The sequence below is a fragment of the Scylla paramamosain genome, chromosome 11 (assembly GCF_035594125.1).
Source record: "Scylla paramamosain isolate STU-SP2022 chromosome 11, ASM3559412v1, whole genome shotgun sequence".
NCBI classification, from domain to species: domain Eukaryota; kingdom Metazoa; phylum Arthropoda; class Malacostraca; order Decapoda; family Portunidae; genus Scylla; species Scylla paramamosain.
Window position 1 is genome coordinate 15,990,914 of NC_087161.1, and position 25,961 is coordinate 16,016,874.

General features: G+C 41.7%; 2 protein-coding genes across 10 annotated transcripts in view; both read left to right on the forward strand.

The window, feature by feature from the left end:
• LOC135104988 (fibrocystin-L-like) overlaps positions 1–8,366 on the forward strand; it is a 36,842-nt gene extending 28,476 nt beyond the window's left edge. For 3 of the 6 annotated variants that reach the window (XM_064012841.1, XM_064012843.1, XM_064012846.1), the window contains 3 exons: positions 7,490–7,599; positions 7,751–7,899; positions 8,173–8,361. The gene's annotated coding sequence lies outside the window, so the exon portion shown is untranslated. Of the gene's footprint in view, positions 1–7,489; positions 7,600–7,750; positions 7,900–8,172 lie in introns of all 6 variants that reach the window. The other 3 variants (XM_064012847.1, XM_064012842.1, XM_064012845.1) reach the window with 2 other exon arrangements.
• Positions 8,367–9,982: 1,616 nt separating this feature from the next.
• On the forward strand, positions 9,983–25,285 carry LOC135104986 (uncharacterized). Of its 4 annotated transcripts, XR_010270662.1 has the most exons (8): positions 9,983–10,139; positions 10,392–10,649; positions 17,925–18,163; positions 18,753–18,882; positions 20,133–20,528; positions 23,573–23,686; positions 24,080–24,167; positions 25,176–25,285. XR_010270662.1 is itself a non-coding variant. In XM_064012839.1 (7 exons), exons 1-6 carry the CDS (start codon positions 10,113–10,115, stop codon positions 24,296–24,298), a joined length of 795 nt encoding a protein of 264 aa, XP_063868909.1. In that variant the 5' UTR covers positions 9,983–10,112; the 3' UTR covers positions 24,299–24,328; positions 25,176–25,284. The 4 variants fall into 4 exon arrangements, 2 of the variants coding, with proteins under 2 accessions (XP_063868909.1, XP_063868910.1); XR_010270661.1 differs by lacking the exons at positions 24,080–24,167; positions 25,176–25,285 and adding an exon at positions 24,222–24,330; XM_064012839.1 differs by lacking the exons at positions 23,573–23,686; positions 24,080–24,167 and adding an exon at positions 24,222–24,328 and having other exon boundaries at positions 20,133–20,196; positions 25,176–25,284.
• The last annotated feature ends 676 nt before the right edge of the window (positions 25,286–25,961 follow it).

Here is a 25,961-nt window from a genome sequence, read left to right on the forward strand (position 1 = left end):
CTTCCCACTCCCTCCCCAGGAAGATCCCTATGATCATTAGCCAATGCAAGACACTGCAATAGAGTGACAGTGTATACCTGTTTTTTGGGGCCACTTCTTGGTAAATATATTGATCATGATAATTTTTCAGACTGAGATAAATTTTTTTACTGCTCAAAATATTATGCTTTTTCAAAAGGAGATAGTGACATTGAATAATCTTAGCTATAGCAGCTCCTCATGAAGCAGCTAAATTATGTGGATATTGGTGATGAATACATACTGTACAATATGGGTGTGAGGGTTGTTTTAGGGTCACTCACAGTTACATTAGTGACGTGATCCATCGTACACTGCGTCACAAATTGTAAGTCCATGCTGACAGGGTTTACTTGGAGAGATATAGTGTGATGCATGTGTTCGTATGTTTGTTTCCAGTATGTAATGATGCATGCTCTCTTGCATCTCTTTTGTTCAGCAAATGAGAACTGTACTTTTAATGACATTAGAATGTCGTTAAATGTCACTTACTTCCAGGCAATGCATCATTTATTTTCAGCCAGTCACCATGTGTATATGTTGCAGCCACAGCAGTCAGCTAGTTACCCACAAGGGTACTCAATGTCACAATGGCAACTGAGTGCAGTGCACACAAATTTAAATACTTGGATTTTATCATGCAGTTCCATAAGCAAGGCATACAATTCTTAAGATTGCACAGTGTTTTGCCAAAATTAGTTGAGTGCTGAACAATCGATGGCACCAGTACCCTTTGAGGATGAGGAAGAGGAGGTCTGCAAACCACACCTTGGACTCTTTATTTTTTCTATTAAGGTTTAGGTCTGGTTATGTTAGGTTAATGTCCTTAACCCATAAACTGCAACATTTATCATATGATGAACAGCATGTAACTGTGACTTACATCATATGATATGAAGGCTCTTTTTAATCTTGGCAGCCTGTATTTTGCACCCATATGTCTTGAAATGATGTTTGGCAACTCAGAGTGAGCGAGCCCACACTCTCTCTCTCTCTCTCTCTCTCTCTCTCTCTCTCTCTCTCTCTCTCTCTCTCTCTCTCTCTCTCTCTCTCTCTCTCTCTCTCTCTCTCTCTCTCTCTCTCTCTCTCTCTCTCTCTCTCTCTCTCTCTCTCTCTCACTTCCATGTGTGTGTGTGTGTGTGTGTGTGTGTGTGTGTATTTACCTAGTTGTGTTTACCTAGTTGTGGTGTACGGGAGGGGAGTAATCTCATAGTACCCTGTCCCTATATCTATCAGTTTGGTTTTAAAAGCACTGACAGTTTCGGCATTGACAACGTCTTCACTGAGTTCATTCCATTTGTTCTCATTTTAGTGAGGAAAACTATACTTCTTAATGTCTCTTCTACAGTTAACTTTCTTCAACTTCTTGCTGTGACCCCTTGTACTCTGTGTGTCTAAATTTATAAAAACTTTCTTTCTTCACATTTTCCATACCATTTATCATTCTATAGATGTTTATTAAATCTCCTCTCTCTCTCCTATTTTCAAGGGTAGGAATTTCCAACATTCTTAATCTCTCTTCATAGGTCAATTTACTCAACTCTGAAACCATCTTAGTGACTGCTCTTTTTGCTTTTTCTAATTTTATAATATTCCTCTTTGTATGATGAGACCACACCACTGCTGCATATTCCAGTCTTAGTCTTATCATGGAAATCAACAACTTTTTATCATTTCTTCTTCCAAATATGAGTGCCATTCTTATTCTTTTTAACAATTTCACTGTCTCCAGTAATTTTATCTATGTGTCAAATTTTCAGTAACTGTTACTCCCAAATCTACTTCCTCTTTTGACTTCTTTAACTTCACACCATCCATATCATAATAATATTGTATTCTTTTCTTACTCTTACCAAACTCCATTACTTTGCATTTACTCAAATGGAATTCCATTTGCCAAGATTCACTCCATCTATTTATCTTATTTAAATCATTTACATTATCTATCCTTCTCATCAGTTTAGCATCATCTGCAAATAAGTTCATATAACTATCTGTTTCTTCATTTATGTCGTTCACATATATTACAAACTTTATCGGTCCTAAAACTGACCCCTGTGGGACACCACTAGTTACTTTTAGCCAAGATGAATTCTGGTCTTGTATTACAGTTCTCATCTCTCTATCATCCAGATAATCCTCCATTCACTCCAGCTGTCTTCCTCCAAATTTTCCATAATTTTTTAATCTTCCTTAGCAATCTTTGGGATGTACTTTGCTTTCTGCAAGTCTAAGTAGACACCATCCACCCATCCGTCTCTCTCCTGCACAGTATTAACTATTCTTGAATGAAAGGACAGTAAGTTTATGGAGCATGATCTTCCCCTTTTAAATCCAAATTGACAATTTACTAAAACTTCATCTTTTTCCAAGTGTTCCATCCATCTTTCCTTTATTGTTCTTTCACATAATTTTCCTTCAGGAGGAGGCAGTAGACACCTGCTAAAACAATAATTACTCCCAGTGAGGTCTAAAGCACTGGATTAGGGGGTACTGTGAACTTATCATTAAACCTAGCTGTGATCTCACTGAACTTTTCCTTTTGTGTCTCACAACACAAGGGGGCAGTCACAGCCTGCCCTATAAAGACAACTCTCTTCCTCCACACAAAACTACAAGCACCTAATAACACACACAACCTTCACTCAAAATTTCAAAATTCATGGCAACTCCTACACCAGCTTTGGAGTCCTCATCTGGGGAGGGGACCACAAATGTCCCCTGGTTGGACTGCTCTGCTGATGACGACCCTAAGTATCTTGACACCCCCTCAATTTTTTCTTCATTTACTTCTGCAACATTTGTGATCTAAGATCTAATTTTCAATCTGTAGAACACCACCTCTCCTCTTCTAAACCTCATCTTCTTTTCCTCACTGAAATTCAGGTGCCTGAGGCAACTGACAGTAGCTCTTTTTCTGTTCCCTCCTACTTTCTCTATCCTCATTTTCAATCCAAAGCTGGATGTTGCATTTATGTGCACAACAATTTAACCTGCTCTCATGTCCATGCTCTTGAATCTTCCGAGTTTTCCACTATCTGGCTACGACTACAGAGTCACTCTCAAACTAAATTTATCTGTGCTGTACATTTCTCACCTAACTCCTCTGACTATAAGAAATTCTTTGACTACTTAATTTCCAAAGTGGAGCACATTCTGACACTCTTCCCTTTTTGCAGAGATCTCCATTCTTGGAGACTTCAGTGTTCACCATCAGCTTTGGCTTTCCTCTCCCTTCACTGACCATCCTGGTGAACTAGCCTTCAACTTTGCTATCCTCCACGACCTAGAGCAATTCGTGCAACACCCTACTTGTATTTCTGACCATCTTGGAGATATGCCCAACATTCTTGACTTCTTCCTGACCTCTAATCCTTCTATTTATGCTGTCGCCCTCTCTATTCCATTGAGCTCCTCCGATCACAGTCTCATATCTGTATCTTGTCCTATCACTCCAATCCCTCCTTAGGATCCCCCTAAGCAAAGGTGCCTCTGGCATTTTGCCTCTGCTAGTTGGGGGGACCTGAGGAGGTATTTTGCTGATTCTCCTTGGAATGACTACTGCTTCTGTGTCAGAGACCTGTCTTTGTGTGCTGAATGCATAACAGAGGTGATAGTGTCTGGCATGGAGGCGTACATTCCTCTCTCTTTTTCTCGGACTAAACCTTCCAAACCTTGGTTGAACACAGCTTGTTCTCGTGCTATACATGATAGAGAGGTGGCCCACAAAAGGTACTTAGGCCTTCCATCACCAGAATCTCATGCACTTTATATTTCTGTCTGGAACCATGCCAAGTCTGTTCTCCATCTAGTCAAAAACTCCTTCATTAATAGAAAGTGTCAAAATCTTTCAAGATCAAACTACCCTCATGACTCTCTGACATCTAGCCAAAAATATCTCCTGGCATCTAGCCAAAAATATCTTCAATAACTTTGCTTCTTCTTCTTCTTTCCCTCCTTTATTTCAACCAGATAGCACCACTACCATCACATCTATTTCTAAAGCTGAACTCTTTGCTCAAACCTTTGCTAAAAACTCTACCTTGAACGATTCTGGGCTTGTTCCTCCCTCTCCTCCACCCTCTAACTACTTCATGCTACCTATTAAAATTCTTCGCAATGATGTTTTCCATGCCCTTGCTGGCCTAAACCCTCGAAAGGCTTATGGACCTGATGGGATCCCTCTTATTGTTCTCTGAAACTGTGCCTCCGTGCTTGCACCTTGCCCAGTCAAACTCTTTCAGCACTGTCTGTCAACATCTACCTTTCCTTCTTGCTGAAAGTTTGCCTACATTCAGCCTGTTCCTAAAAAGGGTGACCGTTCTCCCTCAAACTACTGTCCTATTGCTTTAATTTCCTGCCTATCTAAAGTTTTTTAATCTATCCTCAACAGGAAGATACTTAAACATCTGTCACTTCACAAACTTCTATCTGATTGCCAGTATGGGTTCCGTCAAAGCCGCTCTACTGGTGATCCTCTGGCTTTCCTTACTGAGTCTTGGTCATCCTCTTTTAGAGATTTTGGTGAAACTTTTGCTGTTGCCTTGGACATATCAAAAGCTCCTGATAGAGTCTGGCACAAAGTCTTGATTTCCAAATTACCCCCCTATGGCTTCTATCTTTCTCTCAAGTTTCCTTTCTGACCGTTCTATTGCTGCTGTGGTAGACGGTCACTGTTCTTCTCCTAAATCTATTAACAGTGGTGTTCCTCAGGGTTCTGTCCTGTCACCCACTCTCTTCTTGTTATTCATCAATGACCTTGCAAACCAAATTTCCTACCCTGTCCACTCCTACGCTGATGATACCATCCTGCACTTTTCCATGTCTTTTTATAGACGTCCAACCCTTCAGGAGGTAAACATTTCAATCAGGGAAGCCACAGAATGCCTGACTTGTGATCTTTCTAAAATTTCTGATTGGGGCAGAGCAAACTTGGTATTGTTCAATGCCTCAAAAACTCAATTCCTCCATCTATCAACTCAACACTACCTTCCAGACAGCTATCTCCTCTTCTTTAGTGACACTCATCTGTCCCCCTCTTCTACACTGAACATCCTCAGTCTGTCCTTTACTTATAATCTGAACTGGAAACTTCACATCTCATCTCTAGCTAAAACAGCTTCTATGAAGTTAGGTGTTCTGAGATGTCTCTGCCAGTTTTCTCATCCCCCAGCTGCTAACTCTGTACAAGGGCCTTATCCGTCCATGTATGGAGTATGCTTCACATGTCTGGGGAGGTTCCACTCATGCCGCTCTTCTAGACAGGGTGGAATAAAAAAGTTTTCGTCTCATCAACTCCTCTCCTCTAACTGACTGTCTTCAGCCTTTCTCATCGCCGCAATGTTGCATCTCTAGCTGTCTTCTACCGCTATTTTCATGCTAACTGCTCTTCTGATCTTGCTAACTGCATGCTTCCCCTCCTTCCACAGCCTTGCTGCACAAGACTCTTCTTTCTCTCACCCCTATTCTGTCCACCTCTCTAATGCAAGAGTTAACCATTATACTCAATTATTGATCCCTTTCTTTGGTAAACTCTGGAACTCCCTGTCTGCTTCTGTATTTCCACCTTCCTATGAATTGAATTCCTTCAAGAGGGAGGTTTCAAGACACTTATCCTTCAATTTTTTTACTTTTCTGGGACTGGCATCTCGGTGGGCTTTTTTTTTTATTGGATTTTCGTTGCCCTTGGCCAGTGTCCCTCCTACATAAAAAAAAAAAAAAACACTTCAAGGACACTGGTCTTCAATATCTTGTTTGGTACTCCATCTGGATCAGATGCTTTAATTACTTCAAGTTTTTCCATCATCTTTAATATTTCCTCATAACTGACTGGGACTGCACTCAGTATATATCTCACCAACTTATCCCTTCCAGCATCAAACTCCCCTTCCACAGTAAATAACAATCTGAAACTATTGTACATAACATCCACCATGTCCTGTTTGGGTTCATTTATACACTTATCTATTATATCTCTTTTGTAGTTTCTTTTCTCCATTCTTATTATCTCAATGTACTTGTTTCTAGCATCAGTATATTCCTCCCATATGCTCTCAGTTTTCCTCTTCTTCCATCTATTCCAAGCATTTGATTTACAATTTGTAGTTTCTTTGCATTATGTATTGAACCATTCTTTACCCTTTCTACATCTCACTCCTCCTTTAGGTACAAATTTCTCCACAGCAGAATTATATTTCCTTATAAATTCATCTCATTTTCTGGAACATCTACATCTTCAAAGTCTTTCCAGCCCATGGCAACAAACTACTTTCTTAATTTTTCAAAATCATCTTTACTATATTTAAATCTTCTTACCTTATAATTTTCATCAGTGATTAATTACATTTTCATTTTTCAAATTAAATTCTATCAACATGTGATCACTTTTACCTAGAGGGCTATCATAGTGTATTGTTTCAATAATTTCCATGTCCTTGGTAAACACTAAATCAAGTCTTGATGGTTTATCTCTTCCACTAAATCTTATATCACAGTCTACCCACTGAGTCATCAAGTTTTCCACTGTTCAGGTTAACAGTCTATTACTACATGAGGTCTCACTTCTAGTAGTTGTCAGTGTTTCCCACTTTATCTCCTTACAACTAAAATCACCAACAATAACTATATCACTACTTTCCATCACTATCTTTTCAAGACCTTTTAACACATCTACCAACGTCTCTTCGTGCTCTTCTTTTTGCCAAGCATTGGTCACAGGTGGCACATACACTCATACATAATTCATTATCCTTTCTTTTCCACTTCTAATCATCACTTGTAGAATTTCAGACTTGTCTTCACTTTTTATTACCCTCTCCACTTCAACACACTTCAGAATGATCACTCCCCCCTCCTCCCTTGTCACTTCTGTTTTTCACCCATAAATCATATTTACCAGTGTCAGGAGTTCCCCATTCATTTTTCCATTTTGTCTCACATAATACAGCAACATCTGGTGAGGTTCTGTTTAATAACTCATTTAATTCCATCTTTGTTGACATTAATCCATTTACATTAGTATAACATACTGTTTGATGTACCATTTCTTTATTCTCATGTCTCTTACTCTTCAGAAAAACTTATCTTTTTGTTTAGCCTCATCTATCAGCTCCTTTTGCTTCAACCTTTCAATCTCATCCATATCCCTGTTTATCCATACATTTTTATATTCTTCATCTCCAGACAACCTCCAAGACCCACTAATTACCTCTTCTGCTTGTACCTACATTGCAAACTTTGTGTGTTTGTGTGTGTGTGTGTGTGTGTGTGTGTCAGATATACACACAGCTCTGCAACACACACTTACACACACACACACACACACACACACACACACACACACACACACACACACACACACACACACACACACACACACTGCACCCAAATCAGGCAGTTAAAAAATTAAAGACCTGTTGTTGTTTGAGATCCCTTACCACTCCTTGTACTCTCCTTTTGTCTTATCCCACAGGCATTGTCCATGATGCTTCCTGTGTTGTGGTTCCATCATGGCAGGCATGGAAGTGCCTCTCACTGCATCACCGCCTCATGATCATTGAGAGCATGGACACAGACACTGAGGTGCGGCGCCTCTCCCCCATCACCCTCATTGCCAACACAAACCACTTTTTTTTTTTATCTTGTCCTTATAAATCTATTTACCAGATTGTCAATTCCACATGGGATTTTTTGTGAGTGTTACTAATGCCTCCTCCTCCTCCTCCTCCTCCAGGCCCTAGTGGGTACGTGGACCTCCTCAATGGACAGATGGACAGAGGCTGGTGTGCTGGCTACATGTATCAGGAGCAAATCTCAACCTTCTTCTCCGTTGTGGCAACAGGGATGACATATGAGATGGCCATGACCAGCACACCCCTTCAGGTACTGCTGTGGTGCTTGTAATGGTGTTGTAGTGGTTGTGATGGTGGTAGTAGTAATAGTAGACAGTGATTGTAGCTATGGTAATAGTAGTTGTAGTAATTTTCAGTGGTATAATAATAATAGTAATTGGAGATAAACAGCAGGCAATTTACACCAATCTTTTTGACGCATAACCTAACATCATTTAACCCAGCCTAACCTCACAACCTAGCACAATCTCACCCAACATTAAGCCAACCTAATCTAACTTAACCCAATCAATTATTATTTCAGGAGCTGCATCTCTAACCTAACCTCACCACACTGACCCTCCACTCACATCACATCTTCAGGTGCTGCGTCTGCACCTGCCACACAGTCCATCCTCTGAGGCCGTTGTCTTGCTCATCTTCCCAAAGCCTCAGCGTTATGACACCTATGTGGATGGTGTCTTTGTTCCCCCAGCCAACCTCAACACCTCTGCAGCCGGCTACAAGCTGTTGCCTGAGAACCCCACCCATCCTCAGGCTTTCCTTCCCATGTTGGACAATGTAAGGGATGGCTGTGTGCTGTGTTGTGTTGTGTCGTGTTGTGTTTGGAATGTAAGGAATGACTGTGTGTTGTGTTGTGTAGGGAATATAAGGAATGGCTGTGTGTTGTTTTGTGTTGTTTGAGGCACTGGAGCTCTGTACTTTGCCCTGTCAGTTTGGGGCAAAGGACCAACTGCTCTGCCTTGTCTCTTCCTGCTGGTAACAGAACAACCACTCAGCCTTGTCTCTTCCTGTCAGTTTTGTCATGCCTCCCTATCTGTTTAGTTTTGTCATGCCTCTCACTGTCAGTTTTGTTATGCCTTTCTCAATTTTGTCATGTCCCCATGTCAGTTTTGTTGTGCCTCCCTGTCAGTTTTGTCATGCCTCCCTCTCAGTCTTGTCATGTCTCTCCATGTCAGTTTTGTCATGCCTCCCTCTCAGTCTTGTCATGTCTCTCCATGTCAGTTTTGTCAGGCCTCCCTGTCAGTCTTGTCATGTCTCTCCCTGTCAGTTTTGTCATAGCTCTCCCTGATAGTTTTAGGCAAGGGAAACACTATTATGCCATGCCTGTCTCTGTTGCCACCTCTCCAGCTCACCCAGACCCTCCCCTGCAGGCAATGGGGACCAGCTTCTTCCAGCGCAGTGCTAAGTTGGTCCATGTGGTGCTGTGTGAAGGCCGCATCCTTGACATCAAGACCACACCCATGATCACCCTCACCAGTGGCCTCATGGTGAAGGAAGATGAATTTTATGAGCAGAACTTGGTGTTGAATCTGGCCAGCCTGTTTGAGGTATCCCCAAACAACATCAGGGTCATCAGTGTTATGCAGGAGCTCTCCAAGAGACAGCAGGGAAGGCTGGAGGTGGGCACAGTGAGGATGCATGTTGGGTCTGGTCTGTGTTGAGTCTGACTGTGGTGGGTGCAGCTGTGTTCAGTGTGGCTGTGTTGAGTCTGGCTTTGTTGGATCTGTGTGTTGTGCATGGCAGTGTTGGTCTGTGTGTTATGTGTGACCATGTTGTTTGTGGCTGTTGGGTGTGGCTGTGTTTGGTGTGGCTGTCTGGGCTGCCTGGTCTCCCTTACTAGTAGGAGCTCAACATGCAAGACTTATTCTCAAATGTTTGGGAGTTTCAAGTAATTGGAGATCTAATGGAATTTATCTGAGTTTTCAAGGTAATTTTTATGACACTTGTGATAGGGAATGATCTCACCATGAAAGGGCAGGATTAAACCAGTTTATGCTGTGAGGCTTTGCTGTGGAAGTATGTGGACAGCTGTGGTGTGCCTAAGCTCTTGGGATGTAGCAGGGTGGTCCACAAGACTGTCCCATTACACTAGGAGCCAACGGAGCTAAGAGTGTGAGTGATGTGTGCAGGAGTGTGTGATGCTTTGTGTGGGCCATCCTGTGTGAGATTGCCAGCCTGGTATATAGATAGATAGATAGTGGTAGTTTAACAAGGACTGTGCCAAATGGATGGGAAAGTTGCCTATGAGATTCTTACTATTCATTATATCTGAAAATAATTACTAAAGAGAACAAAATGTTTAAGAATACAACTTAAATTTACTTAGGCTGAAGTGGCCAGTGCTCACACTACAAGCCTGAATGGTGAGGAGGAGGAGGGAGCAATTGGTGGGGAGGTGATTCCCTACAAGAAGCTGGTGCAGAGTCTGGAGAAGGCCGTCAATAGATTCCAGGATGGATCATGCAGCAACTGTGCCTCTCTCTCTTGGTAAAGTGAACCTCTGCTCTTTGTTCCTTTGTGATCTTATGTTGTCTCTTCCTCCAATGCTTCCTCTTAAGGCAAACACTACTCTGTCTCTTTACTGCCTTGAGTCATCTCTCACTCCTGTAACTCCTTTTGGTAAAATAACACTGTTCTCTGCCCCTTTACTGCCTTGAATCATGTCCTCCTGCACTTTGTCATCAGCTGAACCATTAACAGAGGTAGTGTGTTCCTCCAATACCCACCTCTCTTCCTCAGGTGAGTGACCCCATCGAGCCACCACCCAAGGAAGCCCCTCCAAAGGCCACAGAGGAGGAAGGCAGTGTTGTCATTCTGGATGCCAAGCTGTTCTACAAGCAGCAGGAGAAGGAGGTGGCAGAGAAGATCAAGGAGAGCCTGGCAGTGACTGAGTATGCCAAGCCATCCAGTGCATTGGTGCTGAGTGGTGTGTCCAGCAGTGTGGTGCAGTACACAGTGTTTGAAATGCAGCTGTCCTTTACTGTGCTGGATACAGAGGTGTGTGTGTAGTTGTAGTATACAGGGACTAAGCTACACACCTCTGGTTCTGTCTCCTCCTTTATTCATCCATCAGTTTATGTACATTTCTTGCCTCTCTCACCTTTGTTTTTCTACTTGTGATAAACAGGGGCTGGGCTACATTCCTTATCCCATCTCTGTATTCATTCAGTTCTTGTGTGTGTGTGTGTGTGTGTGTGTGTGTGTGTGTGTGTGTGTGTGTGTGTGTTTACCTAGTTGTATTTACCTAGTTGTGAAATACAGGACAAGATCCACACTAGGCTTGTGCCGTCCCGTCTCCATATCGACTTTTATCTAGATTTTCTTTAAATTTATGAATTGTCTTTGCACATACAGTCTCATCCTTAAGTTCATTCCACACTGTTATACTTCTGTGTGGGAAGCTATGTTTCTTGATGTCTCTTCTGCAAACACTCCTATTCAGTCTCCTTCCATGTCCTCTTTTGTCTCTAGTATCTGGTATCAAGAGGTCTTCTCTGTCTGACTTTTCCATTCTTTCCAGTATTCTATATATATAGCTATCAAATCACCTCTTTCCCTCTTTTTTTCTAGTGTAGTCAGGCCCAACCTCTTCAACCTTTCCTCATAACTATACTCTCTTAAGCTTGCAAAGATTTTAGTTGCAGCTCTGGATTCTTTCTAACTTTCTTGTATCCTTTTTCAAACTTCGACCACACTGATGCTGTGTACTCCAATCTCAGACGTATCATCGTTGTTATCAGTTTTTTATCATATCTTCATCAATATAGGAGAACGCTATCTTGATGTTTTTCAGCAGTTTATATGTTTCTCCTATAATTTTTGTTTATGTGCTTCCAAAATGATAAATTATCAGTAATAATTACTCCTAGGTCTTTTTCTTCTGATCTTATAGAGATTTCCTCATTCCCTAAGTAATAGTTGCCAACTGGTCTTTTCACACTTTTTCCAAACCTCATCACACTACATTTTTTAGCATTAAACTCCATGTTCCACCTCATTAACCCTTCATTAATCTTAATTAAGTCTTGATTTAAAGCATTGCAATCCTCTTCATTTGTTACTTTCCTCATAATCTTAGCATCATGAGTGGAAATGTTCATGTAACTTTCTACACCTTCTGTCACTTCGTTTACATAAACTGTGAACAAAATAGCCACTCGTTACTGTTCTCCAGTTCGACCTGCTGCCTTTAATTACTGTCCTCATTTCTCTGTTTGTCAAAAAGTCAGTCATCCACTTTAACAGTGATCCACTGAGTCCTCCAGTTTTTTCCAATTTCCATATTAGTCTTCTGTGTGGAACTTTATTGAATGCTTTTCTCAGATCTAAGTATATGCAGTTGGCCCATCCATCTCTCTGGCACTATATCTATTACTCTTGAGTAGAAATATATCAAATTTGTGACATAAGATCTCCCTTTTCTCAAACCAAACTGTTTCTCTGTTATCACCTTGTTGTCTTCTAGGTATTTCACCCATCTGTTCTTGATAATCTTTTCACAAATCTTTGCCACCACACTTGTGAGTGATACAGGTCTATAATTTAATGGATCTTCTTTACTTCCAGTCTTGTGGATTGGGGTAATATCTGCCCTTTTCCAGTCTATGGGTACTCTACCTTTTACCAGGGGGGTGCTAATTATATTGTGCAACACTGAGACTAATTGTGAGCTATGCTCTTTTAAAATCCAACTGGAGACACCATCAGGACCCATTGCTTTCCTTACATCCAGGTCTTCCAACATATTCTTTACTTCATCTACTGATGTTTTAATCTCCTTTAGGTCGGTCCCTTTTTCTAATGCTGTCCTCTCATCTCTGAAATCATTTTCCTTAGTAGACACAGAGTGGAAGTATCTGTTAAACACTTCAGCTACCTCTTCTGGGTTATCCACTATCTCTTCTCCAGCTTCTAAAGTGCTTATTTCATCTTTACTCTTTAATTTTCCATTAATGAATTTATAAAATAATTTTGGCTGGTCTTTACATTTCTCCACAACATTCTTTTCAAAATTTTTCTGCTCATCTCTGCGAGTTTTAAGAAATTCGTTCCTCTTCCTTATATAATTGTTCCACAGGTCCAGTCTCCTGTTTTTCTTCCACTTGTTCCATGCTTTTTCTCTCTCCAATCTAGCTGTTGCACATCTCCTGTTGTACCAATCCTTTTTGAAAAGGTTCTCTGTTGATCTTTTGGGTACCCATTTCTCTACTCCCTTATTATAAATGTCCAGGAAAGCTGTTCACTTTTCCTCTATGTCCTCCTTTTGAATAACCATGTTCCAATTCACTTCACTGAAATACTTCCTAAGTTGTCCAAAGTTAGTCTTGCTGTAGTTTAGCCATTCTCTTCTGTGGTCCTCTTTTCTTATACTGAGCTTATTATCCGTAGCTGTGAACTGAATCAGCACATGATCACTTTTTCCTATTAGGTTTATGTATTTAAGGTCTTCTACTATTTCTTGTTTCTAGGTGGAAATTAGATTGGGCCTTGAAGGTGCTTCATTTCATCTAAATCTTGTGTCATCTGTAACCCATTGTGTCAGGACATTTTCAATAGCCAGGTCTAGTAGCTTGTTCCCCCATGATGGCTCACTGCCTTCCGTGGTCCAATTCTCCCAAGATATCTCTTTACAGTTAAAGTCCCCCATCAGGACTATATCGTCATTTTCCTCAAATAACTCCTTGTGTCCTTGTGTCCTCAAGCATTTTGTTATATTCATCCTCTCTCCAAGAGTTGGAATAGGGGGGAACATAAGTCACCACAATGTTACAGTATCTTACAATATTCTGTCTTAAGTTTATTTTCAATACTTCTGCCTCCTCCACCCCATATGTGACAGATTCCACTAATAAATCCTTCCTAATTAGAAGCATCACACCTCCTCCCTGTTTATTTTTTCTATTTCTCATCCAGAGGTTGTATTTTCCTTCACCAATATTTAATATATCCCTTCACTTGCCAATTTAATTTCAACAATTCCCATGATGTCCGGTTTCTCCTCTTTTAATTTCTTCGATCTCTCCAGTTAGCTCTTTTTCTTCTTGTAATGTCCCCACTAATTTTTCCACACATGTCTTTTCCTTCTTTTCTCTTTCAGTCCACTGAGGTGTATACTCTTCCTTCAGACCGAATACCACGACAGTTTTTTCTTATCCTCAGTTTCTCTCACCAAGTTTTCTTTGTTTTATAACTTGAACAACTTTTTCTGTTAGCTTTTTGTTGTTTGCCTTTGTTTGTTCCTCCACAATTTTCCTAAAATCTATCTTTTCTTTCTCTTGTTCTTTCTTCCAATTTTCCTGTTTTACGTTTAACTCTTCCACTTTGCCTTCATATTCTATTGCTTTCTTTTCATATAAGGTTTGTTTTTTATGTAGACACCTGCCGAAACGATAATTACTCCCAGTGAGATCTAAAGCACTGTTCAGGGGGTGCTGTGAACTTATCATTAAACCCAGCTGTGACCTCACTGAATGTTTCCCTTTGTGTCTCACAACACAAGGGGCAGTCACAGCCTGCCCTCTAAAGACAACTCTCTTCCTCCACACAAAACTACAAGCACCTAATAACACACACACCCTTCACTCTAAAATTTTTAAAATTATCATGGCAACTCCTACACCAGCCTCGGAGTCCCCATCTGGGGAGGGGACCATAAATGTCCCCAGGTCGGACTGCCTTTCTGTCGACGACCCTAAGTGTCTTGACACTCCCCTCAACTTTTTCTTCATTAACTTCTGCAACATTCGTGGTCTAAGATCTAATTTTCAATCTGTAGAACACCACCTCTCCTCTTCTAAACCTCATCTTCTTTTCCTCACTGAAACTCAGGTGTCTGAGGCAACTGACAGTAGCCCCTTTTCTGTTTCCTCCTACTTTCTCTATCCTCATTTTCGATCCAAAGCTGGATGCTGCGTTTATGTGCGCAATGACTTAACTAGCTCTCGTGCCCACGCTCTTGAATCTTCCGAGTTTCCAACCATCTGGCTACGACTACAGAGTCACTCTCATACTAAATTTATCTGTGCTGTATACCTCTCTCCTAACTCCTCTGACTATAAGAAATTCTTTGACTACTTAACTTCCAAAGTGGAGCACATTCTGACCCTCTTCCCTTTTGCAGAGATCTCCATTCTTGGAGATTTCAATGTTCACCACCAGCTTTGGCTTTCCTCTCCTTTCACTGACCATCCTGGTGAACTAGCCTACAACTTTGCTATCCTCCATGACCTAGAGCAATTGGTGCAACACCCTACTCGCATTCCTGACCGTCTTGGAGATACGCACAACATTCTTGTCTTTTTCCTGACCTCTAATCCTTCTGCTTATGCTGTCACCCTTTCTTCTCCGTTGGGCTTCTCTGATCACAATCTCATATCTTTATCTTGTCCTATCACTCCAATCCCTCCTCAGGATCCCCCTAAGCGAAGGTGCCTTTGGCGTTTTGCCTCTGCCAGTTGGGGGGACCTGAGGAGGTATTTTGCTGATTTTCCTTGGAATGACTACTGCATCCAAGTCAGAGACCTGTCTTTGTGTGCTGAGCGCATAACAGAGGTGATAGTGTCTGGCATGGAGGCGTACATTCCTCACTCTTTTTCTCGTCCTAAATCTTCTAAACCGTGGTTTAACACAGCTTGTTCTCGTGCTATACATGATAGAGAGGTGGCCCACAAAAGGTACTTAAGCCTTCCATCACCAGAATCTCATGCACTTTATATTTCTGCCCGGAACCATGCCAAGTCTGTTCTCCAACTAGCCAAAAACTCCTTCATTAACAGAAAATGTCAAAACCTTTCAAGATCTAACTCCCTTCGTGATTTCTGGCATCTAGCCAAAAATATCTCCAATAACTTTGCTTCTTCTTCTTTCCCTCCTCTACTTCAACCAGATGGCACCACTGCTATCACATCTATTTCTAAAGCTGAACTCTTTGCTCAAACCTTTGCTAAAAACTCTACCTTGGATGATTCTGGGCTTGTTCCTCCCTCTCCTCCACCCTCTGACTACTTCATGGCACGTATTAAAATTCTTTGCAATGATGTTTTCCATGCCCTCGCTGGCCTAAACCCTTAGAAGGCTTATGGACCTGATGGGGTCCCTCCTATTGTTCTCCGAAACTGTGCCTCCGTGCTTGCACCTTGCCTAGTCAAACTCTTTCAGCTCTGTCTGTCAACATCTACCTTTCCTTCTTGCTGGAAGTTTGCCTACATTCAACCTGTTCCTAAAAAGGGTGACCGTTCTAATCCCTCAAACTACCGTCCTATTGCTTTAATTTCCTGCCTATTTAAAGTTTTTGAGTCTATCCTCAACAGGAAGATTCTTAAACATCTGTCACTTCACAACCTTCTATCTGATCGCCAGTATGGGTTCCGTCAAGGCCGCTCTGCTGGTGATCTTCTGGCTTTCCTTACTGAGTCTTGGTCATCCTCTTTTAGAGATTTTGGTGAAACTTTTGCTGTTGCCTTGGACATATGAAAAGCTTTTGATAGAGTCTGGCACAAAGCTTTGATTTCCAAGCTACCCTCCTACGGTTTCTATCCTTCTCTCTGTAACTTCATCTCAAGTTTCCTTTCTGACCGTTCTATTGCTGCTGTGGTAGACGGTCACTGTTCTTCTCCTAAATCTATTAACAGTGGTGTTCCTCAGGGTTCTGTCCTGTCACCAACTCTCTTCTTATTATTCATTAATGATCTTCTAAACCAAACTTCTTGTCCTATCCACTCCTACGCTGATGATACCACCCTGCACTTTTCCACGTCTTTTCATAGACGTCCAACCCTTCAGGAGGTAAATATAGCACGCAGGGAAGCCACAGAACGCCTGACTTCTGATCTTTCTAAAATTTCTGATTGGGACAGAGCAAACTTGGTATTGTTCAATGCCTCAAAAACTCAATTCCTCCATCTATCAACTCGACACAACCTTCCAGACAACTATCCCCTCTTCTTCAATGACACTCAACTGTCCCCCTCTTCTACACTGAACATCCTCGGTCTGTCCTTTACTTATAATCTGAATTGGAAACTTCACATCTCATCTCTACCTAAAACAGCTTCTATGAAGTTAGGTGTTCTGAGACATCTCCGCCAGTTTTTCTCACCCCCCCCCCAGCTGCTAACTCTCTACAAGGGCCTTATCCATCCATGTATGGAGTATGCTTCACATGTCTGGAGGGGTTCCACTCATACTGCTCTTCTAGACAGGGTGGAATCAAAAGCTTTTTGTCTCATCAACTCCTCTCCTCTAACTGACTGTCTTCAGCCTCTCTCTTACCGCCGCAATGTTGCATATCTAGCTGTCTTCTATTGCTATTTTCATGCTAACTGCTCTTCTGATCTTGTTAACTGCATGGCTCCCCTCCTTCCGCAGCGTCGCTGCACAAGACTTTCTTCTTTCTCTCACCCCTATTCTGTCCACCTCTCTAATGCAAGAGTTAACCAGTATTCTCAATCATTCATCTCTTTCTCTGGTAAACTCTGGAACTCCCTGCCTGCTTCTGTATTTCCACCTTCCTATGACTTGAATTCCTTCAAGAGGGAGGTTTCAAGACACTTATCCACCAATTTTTGACCACTGCCTTAACCCTTTTACGGGACTGGCATTTCAGTGGGCATTTTTTTTTATTGATTTTTGTTGCCCTTGGCCAGTGTCCTTCTTATATAAAAAAAAAAATATGCACCTCTCCACACCCCCTTCTCGGTGATCAAAGTTTCAACCATCTTCTCCATCTTGTCAAATCCATCCTTCATATCCTTCATTTCAGTTTCCAGTGTGATAATTCTCCTTCTCATCATTGCTTTCCCGACCCTTCAGTCCTCTTCCCCAAATCCCAAGGTCTCTCTGTCTAGCCTTCGAGACGGTCCCCATTGGCATAAACAACATAGTGGGGACTGAAGTAGACCCCTCTTCACCGCTCATTATAACAATTTAACTGCTTTGGAGACGGAACAGCAACGAGTAGAACCAGTGTGAACTCTCATACTCTGTATTTCCACTAGGGCAACTCTCAGTGTGGTAGATGGCTGGATTTTTAGTGTGTGTGTGTGTGTGTGTTTAGTAAACTTTCAGGCCTTTTTGGTTCCCATGAAAGGACTCAAAGATACACCAATAATTATTCTCTCTCTCTCTCTCTCTCTCTCTCTCTCTCTCTCTCTCTCTCTCTCTCTCTCTCTCTCTCTCTCTCTCTCTCTCTCTCTCTCTCTCTCTCTCTCTCTCTCTCTCTCTCTCTCTCTCTCTCTCTCTCTCTCTCTTCACTTCTCTTCTCTTCTCTTGCAGGGTGCACCCACCAGTGACCTGGGCCACAAGAGTGATCCCTCGCAGGTCACGGCAAGTCTCTTGGGAGGTCCGCCAGGTGCCATCGTCATGGGCACCACAACAGTTCCCAACAGGAATGGCACTGCCATCTTCACCAACCTGTCTGTCAGCAAGCCCGGGGAAGGCTACAACCTCATTTTCACCATTACCTACCCCAGCTATGCTCCAGCCCTCACCACCACCCTGGAGGGGACATTCAGGTAGGTGCAGGTCTTTATTTATGTAAGAGGGGGACTGGTCAAGGGCAACAAAAAGTTTAAAAAAGCCCAATGAGAGTGCCAGTCCCTAAAGAGAGGTCAAAAAGAACCATCCAAAGCTGGAGCACAAGTGTCTGGTGTAAGAACAGAAGAATAAGAAAATAAGTGAAGCTGTAAGAAGCCATCAGGCCTACACATGGCAGTCCCTGTACAAAGCATGCTTACCTATTTCCACCTATCAACCTCATTCATAAATTTGTGTAATCCTCTTTTAAAGGTCACTAAATAATCAGCTTCATTACTGAGTCCATTCCATTCATCCACCACTCTATTTAAAAACCAATTCCTTCCTATCTCTTTTAAATTTAACTTAATCAGGGTACATTAATGGTGTCTCTAGGGATTAGACCTTGACAGGATACTGAGGGAAATGCAAGTCTGACATACCAAAAAGGAGAGAAAAGGATCTCAGTATTTACCAAGATACAATTACTATTGGAGTCACATAAGTGATCTAATAGTTGGTCTTCTTTTGGTCTCCCCTCAGTGCATAAGTGATGTAATAGTTGGTCTTCTTTTGGCCTCCCCTCAGCTTGACACAGATGAGTGCAGCAATGGTCCTGCAGCAGCCCAGCATAGTGCAGGCCGGACAACCCACCACCATCACTGTTCACTTTGTTGACAAGGACTCTGGCTTGGTGCTTAATGGCCTGGCTTTCAAGGTGAGGAGACAGACAGGCATGATTGACTTAAATGTTGCATATAAAGAGTAATAAAATAATATAATCTTTGTTAACATGATGTGAGGAAGTGAGGAGACAGACAGGAATGATTTTTTTTTTCTTTTTTTTTTTTTTATAGAGTAATAAAACAATATAATTTCTGTTATTGTTCAGTTTGTTGACAAAGATTCTGGATTGTAGTTTGATGGCAAGTCATTGAAGGTGAGGAGATGACAAAATCAAGTTAAATTTTTTGGGATAGCGTAATGAAACAATATTAATTCTGTTATCAAGAGGCATTCAGTTTGTTGACAAGGACTCTGGCCCAGTGCTTGGATGGCAAGACTTTAAAGGTGGGGTAGACAGGAATAATCGATTCAAGTTTATTTTTTGCATACATGCATGAAGTAATAAAGCAGTATTATTTCTATTATCATGATACATTCATTCAGCTTGTTTACAAAAATTCTGGCTTAATGTTTGATGGTGAGGCTTTCAAGGTGAGGAGATGGACAGAAATTACTAAGTTAATTAAGGGACTGTAATTAACTTTTTTGAATGAAAATGTGTGCAAAAAGCAACATTGGTCTGTGCACACTGAAAAATCATCCAGCACTTTGGCAACAATCTGCCAAAGTTTGAGCAGTGTGTCTGAGACATAGCTTGTTTACACTCAGGCTTTAGATTACACCTTGTGGTACTCCTTATGTTTTGGTGTTTTTCATATACTGTATCTGTTTTTTTGTGTGTGCATGATTTTTGGAGACTTTTTCAGATGTGTGGCATGTTATCCCTAAGTGGTGGGAGGGGAGGGAGTGGGACAGTAATTACTGGATAATGAGTCAGTACTCAGTTGGCCTAAGGTGAGGCCAGGGCATGTATGTACTGCCACGCTGGTGCCAGACCATCCACATGACTCATAAAATTTATGAGAGGAATTGTGTTACTATCTTCTGTGAAGACCATAACCATAGCAGAGTCTTGTAAGTACAGTCACTAGGGTGTTGTAGGGAGGTCCACAACACTGTTCCTTCCCACCAGAGACCAGTGGGCCTAAGAGTGTGAGTGATGTGTGTGTGAGTGAGTGGTGCTTTGTCTGGGATTGGTGGCCTGGTGTATAGATAAGTAGATAGATGAAGGGAGTAAAATTATACCTTCTCTGTTATCCTTCCATAAGAAAGCCCAGAAGTTGAGAGGAATTGCATCTGTACTGTATTTTCTTTCCTGAGCCTCTTCTCTCTCCTCCTCAGGGCAGACATTTGTGGGCAAACTGCTGGCAAAGACTGCTGAGGGACACTTTGAGGTTATCCAGAGGTATGCCAAGTAAGAAACAGAAGAGAATGTTACAAGGAGGAGGCAGCAGGCACCTGCCAAAATGATAATTACTCCCAGTGAGGTCTAAAGCACTGGATGATGGGGTGCTGTGAACTTATCATTAAACGCAGCTGTGACCTCACTGAATGTTTCCCTTTGTGTCTCACAAGAAAAGGGGACAGTCACAGCCTGCTCTCTAAAGACAACTCTCTTCCTTCACACAAAACTACAAACATCTAATTACACACACACCCTTCACTCAATTATCATGGAGACTCCTACACCAGCCTCATAGAGTCACCATCGGGGAAGGGGACAACAAATGTCCCCAGGTCAGACTGCTCTTCTGGTATCGACCCTAAGTGTCTTGACACCGCTCAACTTTTTCTTCATTAACTCCTGCAACATTTGCAGTCTTGGATCTAATTTTCAGTCTGTAAAAACACCATCTCTCCTCTACTAAACCTCATTTTCTTTTCCTCACTGAAACTCAGGTGTCTAAGGCAACTGACATTAGCCCCATTTTTGTTCTCTCCTACTTTCTCTATCCTCATTTTCAATCCAAAGCTGGATGTTGCATTTATGTGCGCAACAACTTAACCTGCTCTCTTGCCCATGCTCTTGAATCTTCCGAGTTTTCCACCATCTGGCTACGATTACAGTCACTCTCAAACTAAATATATCTGTGCTGTATACCTCTCACCTAACTCCTCTGACTTTAAAAAATTCTTTGACTTCTTAACTTCCAAAGTGGAGCACATTCTGACCCTCTTCCCTTTTGCAGAGGTCTCCATTCTTGGAGACTTCAATGTTCACCATCAGCTTTGGCTTTCCTCTCCCTTCACTGACCATCCTGGTGAACTAGCCTTCAACTTTGCTATCCTCCACAACCTAGAGCAATCGGTGCAACACCCTACTTGTATTCCTGACCATCTTGGAGATATGCCCAACATTATTAACCTTTTCATAACCTCTAATCCTTCTACTTATGCTGTCACCCTCTCTTCTCTGTTGGGCTCATCCAGTCACAATCTCATATCTTTATCTTGTCCTATCACTCCAATCCTTCCTCAGCATCCCCATAAGCAGAATTGCCTCTAGGATTTTGCCTCTGCTAGCTGCAGGGACCCAAGGAGGTATTTTGCTGATTTTCCTTGGAATGACTACTGCTTCCATGTCAGAGACCTGTCTGTGTGCAGAGTACATAGCAGAGGTAGTAGAGTCTGACATGGAGGTGTACATTCCTCACTCTTTACCTTCCAAATCTTGGTTTAACACAGCTTGTTCTCATGCTATACATGATAGAGAGGTGGCCTACAAAAGGTACTTAAGCCTTCCATCACCAGAATATCATGGGCTTTATATTTCTGTCTGGAACCATGCCAAGTCTGTTCTCCAACTAGCCAAAAACTCCTTCATTAACGGAAAGTGTCAAAATCTTTCAAGATCTAACTCCCCTTGTAACTTCTGGCACCAAGCCAAAAACATCTCCAATAACTTTGCTTCTCCTTTTCCTCCTTTATATCAACTGGATGGTACCACTGCTATCACATCTATCTCTAACCTAAACCTGAACTCTTCGCTCAAACCTTTGCTAAAAACTCTACCTTGGACAATTCAGGGCTTGTTCCTCCCTCGCCTCCACCCTCTGACTACTTCATGCTACCTATTAAAATTCTTCACAGTCATGTTTTCATGCCCTCCCTGGCCTAAACCCTCAGAAGGCTTATGGACCTGATGGGGTGCCTCATATTGTTCTCCGAAACTGTGCCTCTGTGCTTGCACCTTGCCTAGTCAAACTCTTTCAACTCTGTCAGCATCTACCATTCCTTCTTGCTGGAAGTTTGCCTACATTCAGCCTGTTCCTAAAAAGGGTGACTTCAAATCCCTCAAACTGCCATCCTATTGTTTTAATTTCCTGCCTATCTAAAGTTTTTTAATCAATCATCAACAGGAAGATTCTTAAACATCTTTCACTTCACAACCTTCTATCTGATCGATAGTATGGGTTCCATCAAGGCCACTCTACTGGTGATCTTTTGGCTTTCTTTACTGACTCTTAGTCATCCTCTTATAAAGATTTTGGTGAGACTTTTGCTGTTGCTTTGGACATATTAAAAGTTTTTGATAGAGTTTGGCACAAAGCTTTGATTTCCAAACTACTCTTCTGCGCCTTCTATCCTTTTCTCTGTAACTTCATCTTAAGTTTCCATTCTGACCATTCTATTGCTGCTGTGGTAGACGATCACTATTCTTCCTTTAAATCTATTAACTGTGGTGTTCCTCAGGGTTCTGTCCTATCACCCACTCTCTTCTTATTATTCTCCAGTGACCTAAACCAAACTTCTTGTCTTATCCACTCCTACACTGATGATACCACCCTGCACTTTTCTACGTCTTTTGTAGAAGTCCAACCCTTCAGGAAGTAAAGAGTTCATGCAGGGAAGCCACAGAAAACCTGACTTCTGATCTCTCTAAAATTTCTGATTGGGGCAGAGCAAACTTAGTATTATTCAATGCCTCAAAAACTCAATTCCTCCACTTATCAACTTGACACAACCTTCCAGATAACTATCCCATCTTCAGTGACACTTAACTGTCCCCTTTTCTACACTGAACATCCTTGGTCTGTCCTTTTCTTATAATCTAAACTGGAAACTTCACATCACATCCCTAGCTAAAACAGCTCTTATGAAATTAGATTCTGAGACATCTTCACCAGTTTTTCTCATCTCCCCCCCAACTGTTAACTCTGTACAGGGGCCTTATCTGTCCATGTATGCTTCACATGTCGGGGGGGGTTCCACTTGTACTGCTCATCTAGACATTATGGAATCAAAAGCTTTTTGTCTCATCAGCTCCTCTCCTCTAACTGACTGTCTTCAGCCGGTTTCTCATCACTGCAATGTTGCATCTCTTGTTATCATCTACCGGTGTTTTCATGCTAACTGCTCTTCTAATCTTGCTAACAGCATGCCTCCCCTCCTCTGACGGCCTCGCTGCACAAGACTTTCTTCTTTCTTTCACCCCCTATTATGTTCACCTCTCTAATGCAAGAGTTAACCAGTATTCTCAATCATTCATTCCTTTCTCTGGTAAACTCTGGAACTCCCTGCCTGCTTCTGTCTTTCCACCTTCCTATGACTTGAATTCCTTCAAGAGGGAGGTTTCAAGACACTTATCCTTCAATTTTTGACTGCTGCTTTGGACCCTTTTATGGGACTGGCATCTCAGTGGGTCTTTTTATTTTTTGATGGGGGGAGGGGGAGGGTTGTTGCCCTTGGCCAGTGTCCCTCCTAATTGAAAAAATAAATAAATAAAAATATCACCACCCATATCTTCCCAACACAAATACTGACAACAGCCCATGTGTCAGGCTGTATGTACCAGATGAGGCCGTGTCAGTGCTCACCTTTGAGAACGTCATATTTGAGGCACCAGGCGTGAGACAGCAACTCATAGCCAAGGTTGCTGTCGTCTCCGCTAGCTGGTACGTGGAGTCCTCTCGAGTATTGGTGTCAGTCTGGTAAACTCGGGAGCTCCCTGCCTGTGTCTGTACTTCTTTATACAAGACACTTCTTAAATTTAGCGTAATTCTTTTGGCTCTGTCTTCTAGAGACTGGTACCTCAGTGGGCCCTTTTATATTTATTTATTTGTTTATTTTATTTAATTTTATTTTATTTCATTTCATTTCTTTTTTTTATTTTTTTTTTCTCTCTCTCTCTCTCTCTCTCTCTCTCTCTCCCCTTTTTGTTGGCCTTAGCCAGAGTTCCTCTTACATAAAGGAAAGCCTTGTATACTGATGTACATACTTATGGAAGTTAGGATAAAATGTATTGCATGTTGATGTACTGTTTAAAAGCCCAATACCTCACACTACAGACTATTAAAGATGCAGAATCCTTGCTGAACCATCACTGGAACCATGAAAACACCCCTGAAAACACCATAACAACTGAAAGTATTGGAGGTAAGAGAGAGCAAAACATTTTGGAGTGCAGTTTATTATCTGTCTCCCATACAGGACTGGTGGTGTATCCCTCACATCTGGTCATCAAGGAGTACCCCATGGTCAAGTCCTTGCACACCGATCCGTTCTGATGGAAGCAGTTGGAGGGTGTGGAGGATGTGGTGAGAAGGACTGTCCTTATCGCCCATCCGTTATATCCTTCAGTATCTTCTTTTCTTCACCTGCACTGTGTTTTTTCCTCTTGCATCCTTCAGTAATATTGTTTTCTTCATGCCTCCTGTGTTCTTTTTGCTTCTGTTTTATCCTTCATTATACCTTTCTGTTATATCCTTCAGTGATATCCTTTTTCTCCTCCTGCAGTGTATTCTTTTTCCCTCTTATCATATCATGTATCCTTCAATGATATCTTTTCTTCATCTTTGCTGTATTCTTTTTCCTCTACCTTATCCTTCATTATCCATTTCTTCATTCATCCTGTATTCCTCTTTCTTCTTTCTTTAATGCACACTTTCCTCCACACACACAATTTAAACCTTTCTATCATGCATAGTTACCCTCACCCCCTCCTTGCTCCACGCACGCGCGCGCACACACACACACACACACACACACACACACACACACACTTGTCTATCTCTCTTGAAATCAAGTCATTGTTGTGTCTTGGAGGGAATAAGAGTGTGTTTGTGACTATCTATCTATCTATCTATTTGTTTAAATAAAGTTGTTGGTAGCATCTGAGGGAATGAGAGGAGTGTGAGCTCAGTATGATGTGCAAGGAGTTTATGGATGTTTTAACGTTTTGTAATTTAAGTATTTATTAGTGTGCATATCTTTTTTTTGCATGCAAGATTTTAATACCTTACTTTATCATTTTGTCTGCATCTAACATACAGTCTCTCTCTCTCTCTCTCTCTCTCTCTCTCTCTCTCCTCTCTCTCTCTCTCTCTCTCTCTCTCTCTCCTCTCTCTCTCTCTCTCTCTCTCTCTTCACCAATTCTCCTTACAGGCTTGGTGGTGTATCCTGAAAATTTGAAGATCCAGGAGAACTCTGTCACCAAGAACCTGCAAATGAATGTCATTGGGTGGCTGATGGCAGCTCCTCAAGTGAACCCAGAGGTGAGGGAGGCTGTCACTGGAGGGAGCAGGGAAGTAGGGGTTAGAGTGAAGATGTTTAGAAAAGAGGGATGCAGCACTGTGGTTGTGAAGAGTAGCCATCATTTTTATTTTAAAGGTGTTTTTAAGTTATTTGGCTTGTAGTGCAGTGGTCAATGAGACTATCCCTTTCCAATGGGGACCCAAAATAAGAATAAAGACAGACTTCATATTCTGAGTGTTAATGGAAGTAAGAATAATAATCAGAAATAGCAACCATTATCACTATCCTCAGTTTCTTCATGTCAAGCTTGATAAAGTTAGATTTAAAAAAGAAATAGGAAGGAACTGGTTCTCAGATTGAGTGATAGATGAATGAAATAGACTCAGTAGTTAGGTTAGTGCTGAGTCATTAGGGAGCTTTAAAAGATTAGACAAATTTATGCATGAGGATGATAGTGAAAATAGGTAAGCACATTTCCTGCAGGGATTGTCATGTGTAGACCAGACGGCTTCTTGCAGTTTCCCTTGTATTCTTACAATTATTATACCACTGATATGATGCCACAACACAATGGTAATGGTGGTGATGGTGTGTTCCCGAGTGATGCAGGTGATAATGGGGCGCCACAACACAATGGTAATGGTGGTGATGGTGTGTTCCCGAGTGATGCAGGTGATAATGGGGCTTGATATGAGT